This window comes from Sphaerodactylus townsendi, linkage group LG03 (assembly GCF_021028975.2).
Source record: "Sphaerodactylus townsendi isolate TG3544 linkage group LG03, MPM_Stown_v2.3, whole genome shotgun sequence".
Classification (NCBI taxonomy): domain Eukaryota; kingdom Metazoa; phylum Chordata; class Lepidosauria; order Squamata; family Sphaerodactylidae; genus Sphaerodactylus; species Sphaerodactylus townsendi.
Window position 1 is genome coordinate 130450097 of NC_059427.1, and position 14386 is coordinate 130464482.

The window sequence follows — 14386 nt, forward strand, 5'->3', positions numbered from 1 at the left end:
TTTTGGGCTATGATTCTGATCTAGTGCCCTCTCCTGCCCCCCCCCCCCGTGGATGATGACGTGGACGATGACGTCGCCCCTGAGACAATTAACCCTCCTACTTGTACTACTCTGTGGTGTGGCCGCTATACGGATACCAGCTGTAGCCCACTGGTGAGAGCTCTGGGCAACTATATAGCGGCAGCACAGACATTCTATCGGCTCTGTTGCTGTATTGTCACCTGCACTTGCTACCTGTAATCCTATGCGGCCGCTATCGTTACTATTAGTATTTAGCTGGTTTATAACTGTAGTAGACTAGCTTAGAATAAGAGGGTGTTAATGTTAGTATTTTGTAAAGCTTAGGATGATTTTTTAGTTTTTAGTCAGTTTATATTGTAATATTGTATTAATATTGTAGTAAGACTGAGTCCACTTGTAGTGGAGGAGTCTACTAGGCTTCGATTAGATAATGGAGGAGGATGGGGGGGGAGAAGGGGGCACCAGGGTTGGGGCTGAGGATCCCAGTTTTAATGGGACGGGGTAAATACAGTGGTAGGCGGCGGCCATATGATAGACAGCGGGCGAGAAATGGATATGCTCGCTCGCTTTCTGACCTCCGACCTATCCCTAGGAACGAGGATGGACAGGTTCAGGGATACTCTGCTTCGTCCCTGGTGTTGATCAATGCCAGGTCCATAAACAATAAGACCGCAGTTCTCCAGGATTTTCTCGGAGATCTGCAAGTGGACCTGGCTTGTGTCACCGAAACCTGGGTCCGTGAAGGTGAGACCGTTGCTCTGAACGAGGTCACACCACCAGGTTTCGCGTGCCTCCACCAGTCTCAACCCAGGGCCGAGGCATGGCAATGTTCATCCGTAATTCCATCTCCTTCAGGGCAGTCCCCGTCCCGGAGATCACTGGCATGGAGTGTGTCGGCCTAGAGTGGTTGGCCACGGAGAGGTTGGCTATCTTTCTGGTGTACCGGTCGCCTAGCGCACCGAGGGACGGCCTTCTGCGGTTGCTGGAGGTGGTGGCCGACTGGCGCTATGGTTTCCCAGACTTATGGTCTTGGGTGATCTCAACGTCCATGTCGACACCGCCTTCTTGTATGCGGTTGCGGACCTGGTGTCATCCATGGCGACACTGGGCCTCTCCTTAATAAATTCTGGCCCCACGCATGAGGCCGGTCACACGCTGGATTTGGTCTTTGGGTCGGGGGGTAACCTGGACGTATCCTCTACAGACAGAGTGCCATGGTCCGACCACTATGCCCTGAAGCTGCGGCTGGACATGCCACGCTACCCCTGTCTAGGCGACTGGCCGATTTTTGCCCGCCCGCGGAGACTTATGGATCCAATTGGTTTCCTGAATGCTCTGCGGGACCCTGAACCTGCCGGCACACTCGATGAGCAGGTGGAGGATTGGAACTCTCGCCTCTCCGATGCCATCGAGACTGTTGCTCCCCAGCGTCCTCTGCGCCCCCGCTCAAGGCAGGCTCCGTGGTATACGGAGGAGCTTCGCCACATGAAACGGGTGCTCAGACGTCTAGAGCGAGTGTGGAGGAAATCTCGTGGCGAAGCTGCGCGAACATCTTATAGGACATTTATGAAAGCCTATGAGATGGCGACGAAGGAGGCGAAGAGGGCCTTCTTCTCCTCCTCTCTCGCATCTGCTAGCTCTCGCCCGGCACAATTATTCAGGTTAATTCGATCTTTGACCTCTTTATCAGAGGGTTCTACAAATCACGGATTGGTTGTTAGCTGTGAGGCTTTTATGAGCTTTTTCGCAGATAAAGTCGTGTCGCTCCTCCAGGACCTTCCGGCCACCTTAACTACAATGAGCGAACTGGAGGCTCCCTTGCCGTCTTCAGGCCCTAGTTTGGCCCAGTTTTCCCTGCTCTCTGAAGCCGCTGTTGACAGGGCCCTGGCTGCTGTTAGACCTACTACCTGTCCTCTGGATCCGTGCCCTTCCTGGCTGATTAAATCGTGCCGGGAGGAGCTACGACCCCATCTGTTAAAGATCATCAATGACTCCCTTGAGCAAGGAGTCTTTCCAGATGGGTTGAAGGAGGCGGTGGTCCGCCCGCTCTTGAAAAGACCATCCTTAGATCCTGATCTGGCCAATTACCGCCCGCCTCGAATCTTTCTCGCTTCTGGGAAGGTAATTGAGAGAGTGGTGTTGGAGCAGCTACAGGGCTTTCTGGATGACACATCGGCCTTCGATCCCTTCCAGTCCGGCTTCCCAAGTGGCTGGGCATGGGATCGGAGACAGTTCTCCCTCGCTGTCACAGAGCTCCATTATGCAGCTAGACCGGCGGATCGGCGCTGCTGGTGTTGTTAGATCTCACTGCAGCGCTTTGATATGGTCGATCATCACGACCTTTGACTCCACCGCCTGGCCGCTTCCGGGGTTCGGGGCACTGTCCTTCAGTGGATTGCCTCGTTCCTCCGGGGGCGTAGTCAGCAAGTGTGGTGTGGGGACAAAGCTTCCTGGAGGTGCCCGCTTCATTGCAGTGTGCTTCAGGGGGCATTGCTGTCCCCATTGTTATTTAACATCTATATTCGACCACTTGCTCAGCTGGTACGGAGCTTTGGGCTGATCTGCCATCAGTACGCTGATGACACTCAGCTCATTCTGTTGATGGAGGGGGGAGCTGCCGCCGCCCCTGCAGCTCTACAGCAATGTTTGGAGGCGGTCGCTGGTTGGCTACAACAGAGCAGGTTAAAACTTAACCCATCGAAGACGGAGATCCTTTGGCTTGGTCGTGGGGGTGAGATTGGGGATTTCCAGCCGCCGGTGTGGGAGGGGGCCATATTGGCACCGACCCTCCGTTCGCAGCCTGGGGTCCACCTGGATCCGCCTCTTTCCATGGAGACCCAGGCGGCCCATATAACCCGGGGTGCGTCTTTCCCTCTTCGACAGGCCCGCCGGCTGGCCCCTTTCTCTCCAACACTGACCTAGCCACTGTGATCCATGCAACGGTCACCTCCAGACTGGACTATTGTAACCGCTTCTACGCTGGCCTTCCCTTGCGCCTGATCCGAAACTGAAATTGGTCCAACATGCGGGCGTCTCGGTTGCTCACAGGGGGTGCCTTCGTGAACACATCTCCCCTGTGTTGCGCCGCCTGCATTGGTTACTCCATCGAATTCCGAATCGTGTTCAAGGTGTGGGTGTTGACCTTTAAGGCCTTACACGGCCCGGGACCCCTCGTACCTTCGGACCGCATTACCCCATATGTCCCGGCTCGTCCTCTGCGATCAGCAGAGGCTGAATCTACTGGAGATCCCTGGCTCCCTCGATGACGCTGCTGGCTCTCCACATGGGCCAGGGCCTTTACAGCCCTGGCACCAGCCTGGTGGAACACATTACCATCAAGCTATTCTGGCCCTGCAAGGGACCTTGGAGAGTTCCGCAGGGCCTGTAAAACCGAATTATTCCACCGGGCCTTCGGAGAGTCCAGTCACTGATAATGCCCCGCCTCTGCTAGTAGGGTCCCCTAACATCATTGGGACCCCTCCTCATTTTGGAAGAGGGTGGTATATGGGTCTCGCGGGCCCTATTGTAGAATGTACCTGTTTTAAGATTTTTATGTTTTTTGTATGACTTTATGTTGTTCACCGCCCTGAGCCCTCCGGGGATAGGGCGGTATAGCAAGTTTAATAAATAATAATAATAATAATAATAATAATAATAATAATAATAATAATAATAATAATAATAATAATAATAATAATAATAATAAAAACAGTGAGCAACTCATGGCAACTACAAATGATATGGCCAGTAGAGAACTAGACTGGGCCTTGTTCTCAACCATCTTCCAAGGAGCCTCGGATGACAATACTCCATTTATCATCACAAAGTTCTGTGAGGTAGACTTGAGCAGCATCTATAGGTCTCCTCCCCTCCCCTCCATCCTCACAAAAAAAAATCTATGGCGTAACTAAGCTTGAGAGAGAGAGGCCCAGGGGAACCCAGCAAGCTTCTACGTCAAGAGTGTGGATTTGAACTCAAATATCCTAGTCCATTATTACAAGACACCAGCTTCCTACCCTAGCTTGCTTGTGCAGGAACTCCGTATACATATATATTGTGCTAAAAGGTAAAAGATGCACTGGGGACAGGAAGAATATGTCATGTGGAAGCAGTGGAAGAAATAGCATTTTCAGACGCCTGAGTAGGGCTTATATCTTTAGCTAAAAGGGTCTGGCAAATGCAGTTTTCCACTACTTCTAAGCTCCTACGATGCCTCTGCCAAAATACATAGCATGTATATATGCTGTAGGACTAGAACAGGAAAAGCAAGAGTATACCTGAAACTGCTTTTAGGCTGAGCACCTCGAGATATCACACTGACTGTTGTTTCTTTTGCAGATATGGGGAGCTTTGAAGGGAGTGAGAAGCAGCAGAGCGTCTCACACGGAGAAGCTGCCGTTATCCGTGCTCCCCGAATTGCCAGCTTCCCTCGCCCCCAGGTCACGTGGTTCCGTGATGGACGCAAAATTCCCCCCAGCAGTCGCATGTGAGTAAAAAACCATGGCCATCACAAAAACGACTTTCACAGTGGGAAGGCTGTTGGCACTGACCAACCTAAATCTAGGTGGTTGTTCCATTTATAGTGATTTTTTTTTACAGAATGCCCAAAACTTGGGAATATTCTGGAGCACAAAGTCAAGGTGCTCCTGCCTATCGGGAGGAAAACCCTCCACACAGTTTGGACGAGTCTGGAAGAGTTCCTTGTGTGGTGTGAGGCATGAATGTCAAGTGGTACGGTCATTGTGGATATGCAAGATGTGTGTCCAGGAATGGCTCTGTATTCCAAGACACCCTTACTGGTAAGGCTGGATCTGCAGCGAGTGCCAGAGAAAGCCCAGCCTCAGGGCAGCCCCAATGTGGCACCAGCACCAGAAATCACCAAAGAAGCCAGGGCAGGACCCAGCTGGGACAGGCATTGAGGCCTAGGGGAAAGTGGGCTAGGAAAAACAGAGGCAGGCCCAGAGGATCAACAGCCTATCCCAGCCTACCCTTAGAATCAATTGGAGAGGTGCCTACAGCTGTCAGACTTGTAGGAGAAAGGAGGAGGAGAGAGCAATCACCCACACTCTAGGAATAGGCCAGGTATGACTAGGGAGGTGGGGATTAGTGGGTGGCAGTGAAGGATGGGACTAGACAGCCTTTTAAAAGGACTCCTGTATGAAAGCAAGAAAGGAGGACAGGCACAGCTCCAGGCTGTGCAAACTGTTTCCTGAGGAAGAAGACCAGGTGATGCAGCCCTCTTCCCTTCCCGTTCAGAGGTCTGGGGAGGCTTTCTGGCAAAATCTAGCAAGATAGCCCAAGGACAACCATTAGTCCTGGAGAAGAGGGAGCACCACAGCCTGCCGAGAGTTTGAAAAAATGGCTTAGCATAATAGACTCAGATGCCCACCCCTTCCTTTCTTTGGAATAACACACAACAAGCCATCCTGTCATGATTGTGGGGAAGTGAAACCATAGGCATAGCAGTGCCTTTACCAGGCATGTAGGTATAGATTTTTTTATGGGGGGGTTCAGGGGATGGGGTCAGGCCCCCACCTGCCCCTGGGGGCGTGGCCATGCCTCCCCAAGCCCCACCCTTGGCCTCAGTGCTTATAAAGGCAGTCTCCTCACAGAAGAGAAAGGTGGGGTATAAATCCAAACTACTACTACTACTACTACTACTACTACTACTACTACTACTACTACTACTCTTCTTCTTCTTCTTCTTCTTCTTCTTCTTCTTCTTCTTCTTCTTCTTCTTCTTCTTCTTCCACCTTATGTCAGAATCCCAAAGGGGCCACATGCTCAAAGAAGTTGGAGACTCTTACCTTAGAGTCTCCCTCCCAGCTGGGGAGCATTATATGATGTTCTCTATTGCCTACATGCTGTCACATTTACCCCCTCCCTTTGCTTAATGGCCTATGCTCCCACCCTGCCTCTGAGGCATCAAAGAGCGCTCCATGTCCACCAGTACCTTTCAGTGCTGGTTGCATCAACCACTACACAGAGATTACAGCTGATTAATAATATTCATAAGAGATGAAAGTGAGGGTCCTTCCCTGCAAAGTGGCATATGTAAATGGAATATCCACATCTGCTTAATAGCTTAGCTCTCATGGCCAGGATCTTTTGTTATTTTAGAAGAAACTATTTATGTGCTTCCTGATTTTTGAAGATCACAAGTGACCTTCTGTCTATATTGCGACAGAAAGGAAGATGAAGAGAATTTGTCAAGTCTCTTTGAACAGTGAATGGGATCTTGAACACCTAAAATGCAAGGAACAAAATCTCTTAACCCAATTCTAACAAACCCGTATACACACAGACTTTTTTAAAAAGCCCTGTTCAGAGACTTGCCAAATTCTTATCGTCTTCCTTTCTGTTATGATAAACATTTGGTATTTCTCTGTGTGTTGTGTGTGTTAATTGCTGTTAAGTCAGTTCCCACTTTGGCAACCCTATGAATGAATGACTTTCAAAACATTCTATCATTATCAGCCTTGCTCAGGTGGCCTTCCTCTTTTCCTGCTGCCTTTAACTTTTCCAAGTATTGTTCTTTTCCAGTGACTCTTGTTTTCTCAGAGTGTGACCTAAGTACCATAGTCTCAGTTTAGTCATTTTAGCTTGTTTAGTCATTTTAGCTTCTTTAGCTCAAAAGTTCAGGTTTGAGTTGATTTAAAACTCACTGATTAGCCTTTTTTGGTGGTCCACAGTATCTGTGAAACTCTCCTCCACCATGTTTCAAATAAATCAACTTTCTTCCTGTCCACTTTCTTCATTGTCCAGCTTTCATGCTCATACATAGTAATGGGGAATACTATGGCATGAATTACCTTGACTTTGGTCACCAGTAGCACATCCTTACACTTAAGAACCTTTCTAGCTCCTCTGTAGCTGCCCTTCCTATTCTCAATCTCCTTCTGATTTCTTGGTTGCACTGTCCCTTTTAATTGATAATGGAACCAAAGAATAGAAAATCTTAACAATTTAGATTTCTTCAAATTTAGATTTCCTTAAATTGTTGTAATTCTCTCTTTCTGTGCTGTTTATATTCTCCTCCCCATTTGTTTGCATCATTTTTATGTCATGCTTCCTGCAAGAATCTCAAATCAATTTATGTGGTTCACCTTACCTCCATTTTATCCTCACAACAACCTTGCCAGGACTGAGAAAGAATTACTCCAGCTGATTCATTGTAAGTGGTGGATTTGAACCTGGTCTAATCTAACACTCTTAATAGCTACACTACATAGTTATCTCCAGAGATGGAGTGAGTGGGGAATGCGCCCTGTGCATGTGTACGCTATGTGCCCCTCCAAGCCCCCGTCCCGCCCTGTCTCTCCCCTGTCTCTCCCCACTCCCGGAACGCCCCCAGAACGCCTCCTCAGGAGCGCTCACCCAGTGCATCGCCCCCCTTCCCCTTGGCGCTATGCCTCTGGTTATCCCCACATTAGCTATATTTCATTGCATCCACCTGTAATCTTCTTCCAAGAGTCTCCAATTTGCTCATAGCCTGGGAACACTTTACAGAGAAGCAGGAAGAGATATGGAAATCTTAGATGTGATGGTCGGCATCAACAGAATGTCTGTCACTAGGTATATGGTATGACAATATACGTATGTTGATCGGTCAGTGTCATGTCTTCTTGGCATCCTCAGAGAGAGATCCATTCTTGGACAAGGTACAAAGCAGGGCCTATAAGAAAATTACCAGCAACCTGCTGTTTCTAACTCTAACTCCCCAAAGAAAAGCATAAGGCAGATACATTAGCTGAGCCGTTTATCTGAAAGAATCCTTCCACATCCCATCTTAATGGGACAAAGTGCGAGGGAATGCAACTGAATGCGTCCTTGTTAAACTAACATTAAGGATGTTTAACAGATGTCTCGTGTGCATCACATTAACATCCGAAGATAGACTTGATAAACTAATGGCTTTGTTTATCATCTAGAAAATGAATTTAAAAGAAAGTGAGGGAGAGCAAGATGTAAAAAAGGGCATTGTCTCTTTCTTAAGTGTTGTAATATTCCATTCAGGAAAGGGGGAAAAATTGCCGTGTCTCCCTACACAGACAGACACATTCATAGTGCGGTACAGCATTACCCCTCCAGAGAATGATCATTTTTCAGGATTAGAAGCTTTTCTAGCAAAAAAGCTATCTGCGTGTGTGCTTACAGGCAAAACTCATGTAAAGAGTATGAGGTTAGGGGATACAAAGACTAGCACAAACGGATTTAGCAAGTAGAAAATGTAAGAAATCCAGTAAATGTGGCACACGTATTCATGTTACAATATACATGTAGCCACAGTTCAGAGAGTGGCACATCTAGCTCTGTGTGTCCACTAGCTATTTGGACTTGTACGCTGTCCACAGGAACATATTGTACATACATATTATTAGCTGAAGCCTCTGAAGCAGGGTAGCCCTAAGCAGAGCACATTGCAACTCTCCTGTGTAGATGTAACAAAGGCATGGATCATTGTAGCTACAACTGACTGACCCAGGAACGGACACAGTTGATATGGCAGCCAAAGCAGGGCAAGAACGCTCTGGACCACTACAACCACCTGGTTTTCAAAGATGATTGCTGTGTTGGATAGCACTCATGGGCTGCAAACCTGACATTTCAAGGGGAGTATAACCCCATCCAAGAGAGATCTGCCTTTCTGCTAGCCCATAGAACTTCTGTTTTGTCAGAATTAAGCTTCAGTTTGTTCACCCTCATCTAGCCGACTACCGACTCCAAGTGATGGTTCAGAACATCAACAGCATTCTTGGAATAAGGTGAAGAAGAAAGGTAGAGCTGGGAATTATCTGCATATTGGTGACACTGCAGCCCCAGCCTCTTGATGAGACCTTCTTACAGATATTAAATAGCATGGAAGACATGATCGAATCCTTGAGAACCCAACATGTCAACAGCCCTGGGACAGAGCTGGAATCCCCCCTGCACCATCCTCTGAGACTTCCTTCCTAGATAGGATTTGAACCACTGCAACCCAGTGCCTCTCAGTAGGATACTATGGATGAGAGTATCAAAGGCCACTAGGATGCAGCTGGTGTGAAGAGACCAAAGAACACCTGGAACTATTCTTGCATGGGGACTGGGGCTGATTCCCTACTCCTCCACATGAAGCCTGCTGAGTGACCTTGGGCTAACCACAGCTCTCTCAGAACTCACTCCGCCTCACCTACCTCACAAGGAGCCTGTTGTGGGGAGGGGAAGGGAAGGAGATTATAAGACATTTTGAGACTCCTTGAAGGTAGAGAAAAGTGGGGGTATAAAAATCAACCCTTCTTTCCCTTCAGTAGGCCTGTGGGCTGGTCCCAGCACTGCCATGAGTGGTCCTGACATCTGTTCCTGTGAACAGCTGCCTTGGCTCAGAGCACCCCATGTGAGTGGGACACACCACAGAAATAAAGTCCTATTCAGCCTCCTCAGCCCATTTATTTCAATGGACTTTAAAAGGGGTAACTTTGCTCAGAACTGCTTCGTTTTTCAGAGCCTCCTTTCCCAATATTAACTTTGTACATACCTGAACTTTGTAAATGTGTATCCCATCACATACAAGCCGGGTGGGATTGGCAATGTAAATTTGGAGCCATTCTGCATGCAGAAGGTCCCAGGTTCAATCCTCGGCATCTCCAGTTAAAAAGGGTCAGGAGGCAGGTGGTGTGAAAGACCTGAGACTCTGGAAAGCCACTGCCAGTGGACCAATGGGCTGATTCAATATAAGGCAGTTTCAATATAAGGCAGTTTCATACATGTATGTAAATATTTCAGTCCCACCAAGGTACTTATCTGGTTCATTTTTTAAAAAAAAAAGTCCTGTTAATGCTTGCCGAAGGACCTCCCCTCTCCCCAGTGGTGGGATCCAAAAATTTTAATAACAGGTTCCGATGGCGGTGGGATTCAAACAGTGGCGCCGCCGCACACACGCACCTCCAGTCCCTATTGGGCAGGGAGGTTGCTTTAGTAACCCCTTCTCGGCACTCAGAAAAAAATTAGTAACCACTTCTAGAGAAGTCATTCATGTGCACCTGTGGATTATGGCCATAGGAGGGAGGGCGCCATCACCTATTGCCATTCCTCTTCCCAGAACTGGTACCCTTTGCCAGCATTCATTCTAGATAAGTGGTGAGAACTGGTTGGATCCCACCTCCCCCCACCCCCCACCTTTCCAGTTGTAGCATTTTCCAGCATGATCGCAGGTTTCGCTCCAGGACTGTCTTCCCCTAATTTGGCATGCTGTCGTGTTTTAACATCCGAGCCACTTTCCCAGAATCAAGTTCAAACTGTCGGCTGCTATTCTGTATGTAAAAACAGTTTCTCAGCAATCAGTGTGCTCAGCGGGCAAGGACACCTTAACTTCGCCTTTGAGTGAAGCGAGAGGAGCAGAGAAAAGCCGAGGAGGAGTGCCACTGATAAGGCAGCACTTTCATCAGCCAAGACGCGGGCAGCGAAAGTCCTTTTGAGAAACAGATTCGGGGAGGGGAATATGATGAGTTGCAGAAAGCAAAGGTGAAAAATAAGGGCATGTTTAACAAGCAGAGCTAAATATCAACTGCAGGGTGGTGCAACGCTTGGCTGTGATCAGAGGAGTACACCTGTTGCACGTGCACATTTTATTTATTAATTTCTTGCATTTTTCCCTGCCCTTTCTGCTTGGGGGTGCCTACAGTGTGGCATAGTAGTTAGAGTGTCAGACTAGAATCTGGGAGAGCCAAGTCCAGATCGGTACTCTGCTATGAACGCTTGCTGGGTGACCTTGAGCCAGTCACAAACTCTCAGCCTTACCTACATCACAGGGTCATTGTGAGGAGAAGAGAGGAAGCCATTTTAGGTTACCTCTGGGGAGAAAGTCAGAGTATAAATAAATTAAAGAAATACATGCATGCATGCATTGTTCTCCCTGCTTCTACCTTATCCTCACAACAACCCTGCAGGGTAGTTTAGATTGAGACTTATTTGCCGTCACAGCATAGCTGACTTATGGCAACCCTGTAGTGTTTTAAAGGCAACAGAAGTTCAGAGGTCATTTACCATTGCCTGCGTCTACATACCACCTCTGGACTTCCTTGGTGTCTCCCATCCAAATACTAACAAGGTCTGACCCTGCTTAGCTTCTGAGATCTAGACAAGATCAGACTTACCTAGGCTATCCAGGTCAGGTCTAAGGTAGCATAAGTGGTCCAAAGTCATTCAAGTGCACCTGTGGATTATGGCCATAAGAGGGCGCCATCACCTATTGCCATTCCTCTTCCCAGAACTGGTACCCTTTGCCAGCATTCATTCCTTGTTTAAGGGCCAGTATACCATAGGAAAGGAGCCGCATGGCACAGTGGTTAAGTGCTTGCACTGTCACTCACATGGTCAGGAGTTCGAGCCCCCTGTGGGTCAGCCCCCTGTGGGTCAGATATCCTGGCAGCTGGCTCTTGGCCAACTCAGCCATCCATCCATTTCTTGGTCGGAGTGCCTACCTAGCTCATAGCTAGCTAGGGGGTAAAGAATAGCTGGGGCAAACTACCCCACAAAAGAGGCTTGCCTATGAAATCACTGCTCACAGTGGTACCCCAGAGTCGGACACGACTGAAGGGGAAACTTTACCTTTATACCATAGGAACGGTAGTTTTACAGTGGCATAATTTGTTCATTGAAAACATTGGAACAAAGCTTGAATATTGGGTTAACCTTCGTTACTTAGCTTTTCTTTCTTTCTGTTGCCTTTTTTTCATTCATGACAATCCCAGTAGCACTTAAATCTTAATAACAAAGAGAACCTCATCTTCTGTTACATGTCCTGACAACAAATTAAATTTTAAAACTTAACAACATTTCCATCATTGAGTAACTTAATTCTCTTATATTGTTCTTAGTGAATCTATCCAGACTTAGGCTGTATTAAATGCCAGCTTGTTTGTAATAAATTGTGTTTCATGCATTATACATCTACCTATCAATAGCTGTGCCCACACAGGTAACATATGTGGTACAGCATATGCACACAGTAGTTATTTACAATAGGAAGGCATTACGAACTCATATGAATGCCAGTCACATCAGCCTGCCTGCTTGAAAATGTTTCTGTCTGCACAGGTAAAAGATAAAGGGCAGCATATGTGCAACCTCCTTTACACTCCCTGTGGGCCTGTGCAGCCATAAACCTAATTTAAATCCTAAATTACAAGCATAACCTGATTAGTACCATTGTTGATAGTGAATGTTGGTGCAGAAGTAATGTTATCTGGAATGGAAGAGGGGTTAGTATGCTAGAGGGGAGAGAGCGTGCAATCCTATGGCTTGCTCTCAGTGTCTTCCCCATGGCCAAAGGGTAAGTCTGCAAAAGCTACGTGAATGCCTACACTAAGGCACACTGACCGTTTGTGCACTTACAGTTTTTGGGGCAGCTGCGTGCTTCTCAGTGGGGTCTCTCCTAATTTCCTCATTTACATTCAAGGAGGTGCCCTGCTGCTTCTCCCGAGTCTAGCAGCCATTTTGTCTGCTCCCTGAGGAGAATGCTTCCAGGTTTGGGTGGTTGTTTGCCACCTGTTTATGATATCTTTTATTTTAAAGGACGTTTTTTCAATCTGTCGCTCCTTGGACAGATCATAAGTGTTTAAATGTTGTAAAAAGGAGCCCAATAGAACCTGAAAAATGCTATTCCTATGTGGTTGAGGGAAGCCAGGAAGGAGCAGAAAAACCAACGAAGGCAAAATGCATACCTCTGTGCTCTACTTTCCCTGCACAGGCAGGGTTTGCCTGCTTTTGGATACCACAGGGCTTCCCTGATCTGTGGCACAGTGAATTCTGAAGAGAGGGGAAAACGTGCGCAATTGAGAGTCTGACCTGAGGGTAATGTACATTTGACCTGAAGAGACCAAACATGCACAGAAGGCCACGGATAAGGAGGTTTATGAGGCTAGTTCAGTCCTAACCTCCCAGAAAGGAGTATCTAAATGTTTTTCCTTGTAGCTGGAAAAACTGTGCTAGAGGGATGGTATAGATTTTTTTTCAAAATCCCAATGAGAAAGGACCCTCTCTCCACCCTCTGTTGACCAATTTGATTCATAGCTGATTTGATTCACGTCTGATCGTGTTTCCCAGCATCTTGTTAAGTTTGTCCCATAGAAATGCATTCGACCTTTATTGGCTAGAGTTTTTATAAACACTCACGCACTGAGATACAAGGCATTCCAGTGTGTAAGACATATTTTGCCAAAACCTATTTCACTCATACGCACAGCAGAAAACAAACAACATGTACACACTCTTCAAAAACAGCAGCAGCCAGCAGAACCTACCTGTGGCCTCATAGAATTCTTTCATACACAGAGCGTTCTGGAATTGAATATGTAACCTCCATTATGCAGGAGCGAACTGGTTGCCTTTTCATTTGGGAAAGCAGTTTGAGGAGATAAAGCTTCTTTATCACAAGTTTAGTAGTAAAATATATTTCCCCTCCCTTGGCCATTTTATGTTTCCAGTAGATTAGATCATTCTGTTAAAAAAGAGAACTGTTAATCTGTGAACATCCAGTTAATTCTCCCTCCTCGGTGCTTAGTCTCTGCGATAATTTAAAGGTGGAAACAGGAAATGGGGAATATTTTTCCCCTTTTCACTTGAGGTGAAAGTAGCTTCAATATACTGCAGACATTTGGTTTATGCATAGAGGCTGCCTGTGTCTCTGGGATCATCTGTTTGTTGGTGAAATCAGACATATATCGCTTGAGTCCACTGCAGATCTGCATTTTCTGCCTTTTGGACTGACATAAAATCCCAGTTAAATCAAGCACAGGAGCATCTGGCTGGTCTTGTTTCAAAAGAAGCTGGCTGTCCAGAGTGCTGATTGGCTGCCCCTTGTGACAACCCCCTCTCCCCAAACCTTGCGTCAAATTTGTTTTCTTTTTTTTTTGAAGGCACCAAATAAATAGATAAATGGGCAACCATACTGGATGGTGGAAGAAAAGATTTTAAAACTCCCAAATCCTGCCTGAAGCACGGAGGGAAGGATGAAAAATCCATTCAGGAGTTGGTGCAATTATGGATGCTTGTACGAGGCAATCTTTTCCATCACTGACCGCTGCAAGACCAGCACATTCTCACACTGGAGTATTGGAGACCGCTGCCACCATATGATGATTGAGGCTGAGATCAAGCGTGGGAGAGCCCAATCCCGGGTCCTTTTCCCTCCAAATGACTCCAGACTAGCTGAGTTCTCAAAGGTTTATTGAAAAACAGAAATAAAAGAAATAAAACATAAATGCAGTTACAGAGATTGCTCAGCTGAATACATTCTTAGGTTCTGTTGGGACCTTCCACCAAGAGGTGTTTATCTTAGCTTAGCCCAGTGGTTCTCAACCTTCCTAATTCCGCGACCCTTTAA

General features: G+C 47.1%; 1 protein-coding gene across 3 annotated transcripts in view; it reads left to right on the forward strand.

Annotated features, from left to right (window-relative positions):
• Window positions 1-14386, forward strand: part of SDK2 (sidekick cell adhesion molecule 2) — a 409110-nt gene that overhangs the window by 312863 nt on the left and 81861 nt on the right. For all 3 annotated transcript variants that reach the window (XM_048488576.1, XM_048488577.1, XM_048488578.1), the window contains exon 4: window positions 4360-4507. In XM_048488576.1, coding sequence (XP_048344533.1) covers window positions 4360-4507 — 148 coding nt within the window. The remainder of the gene's footprint in view (window positions 1-4359; window positions 4508-14386) is intronic.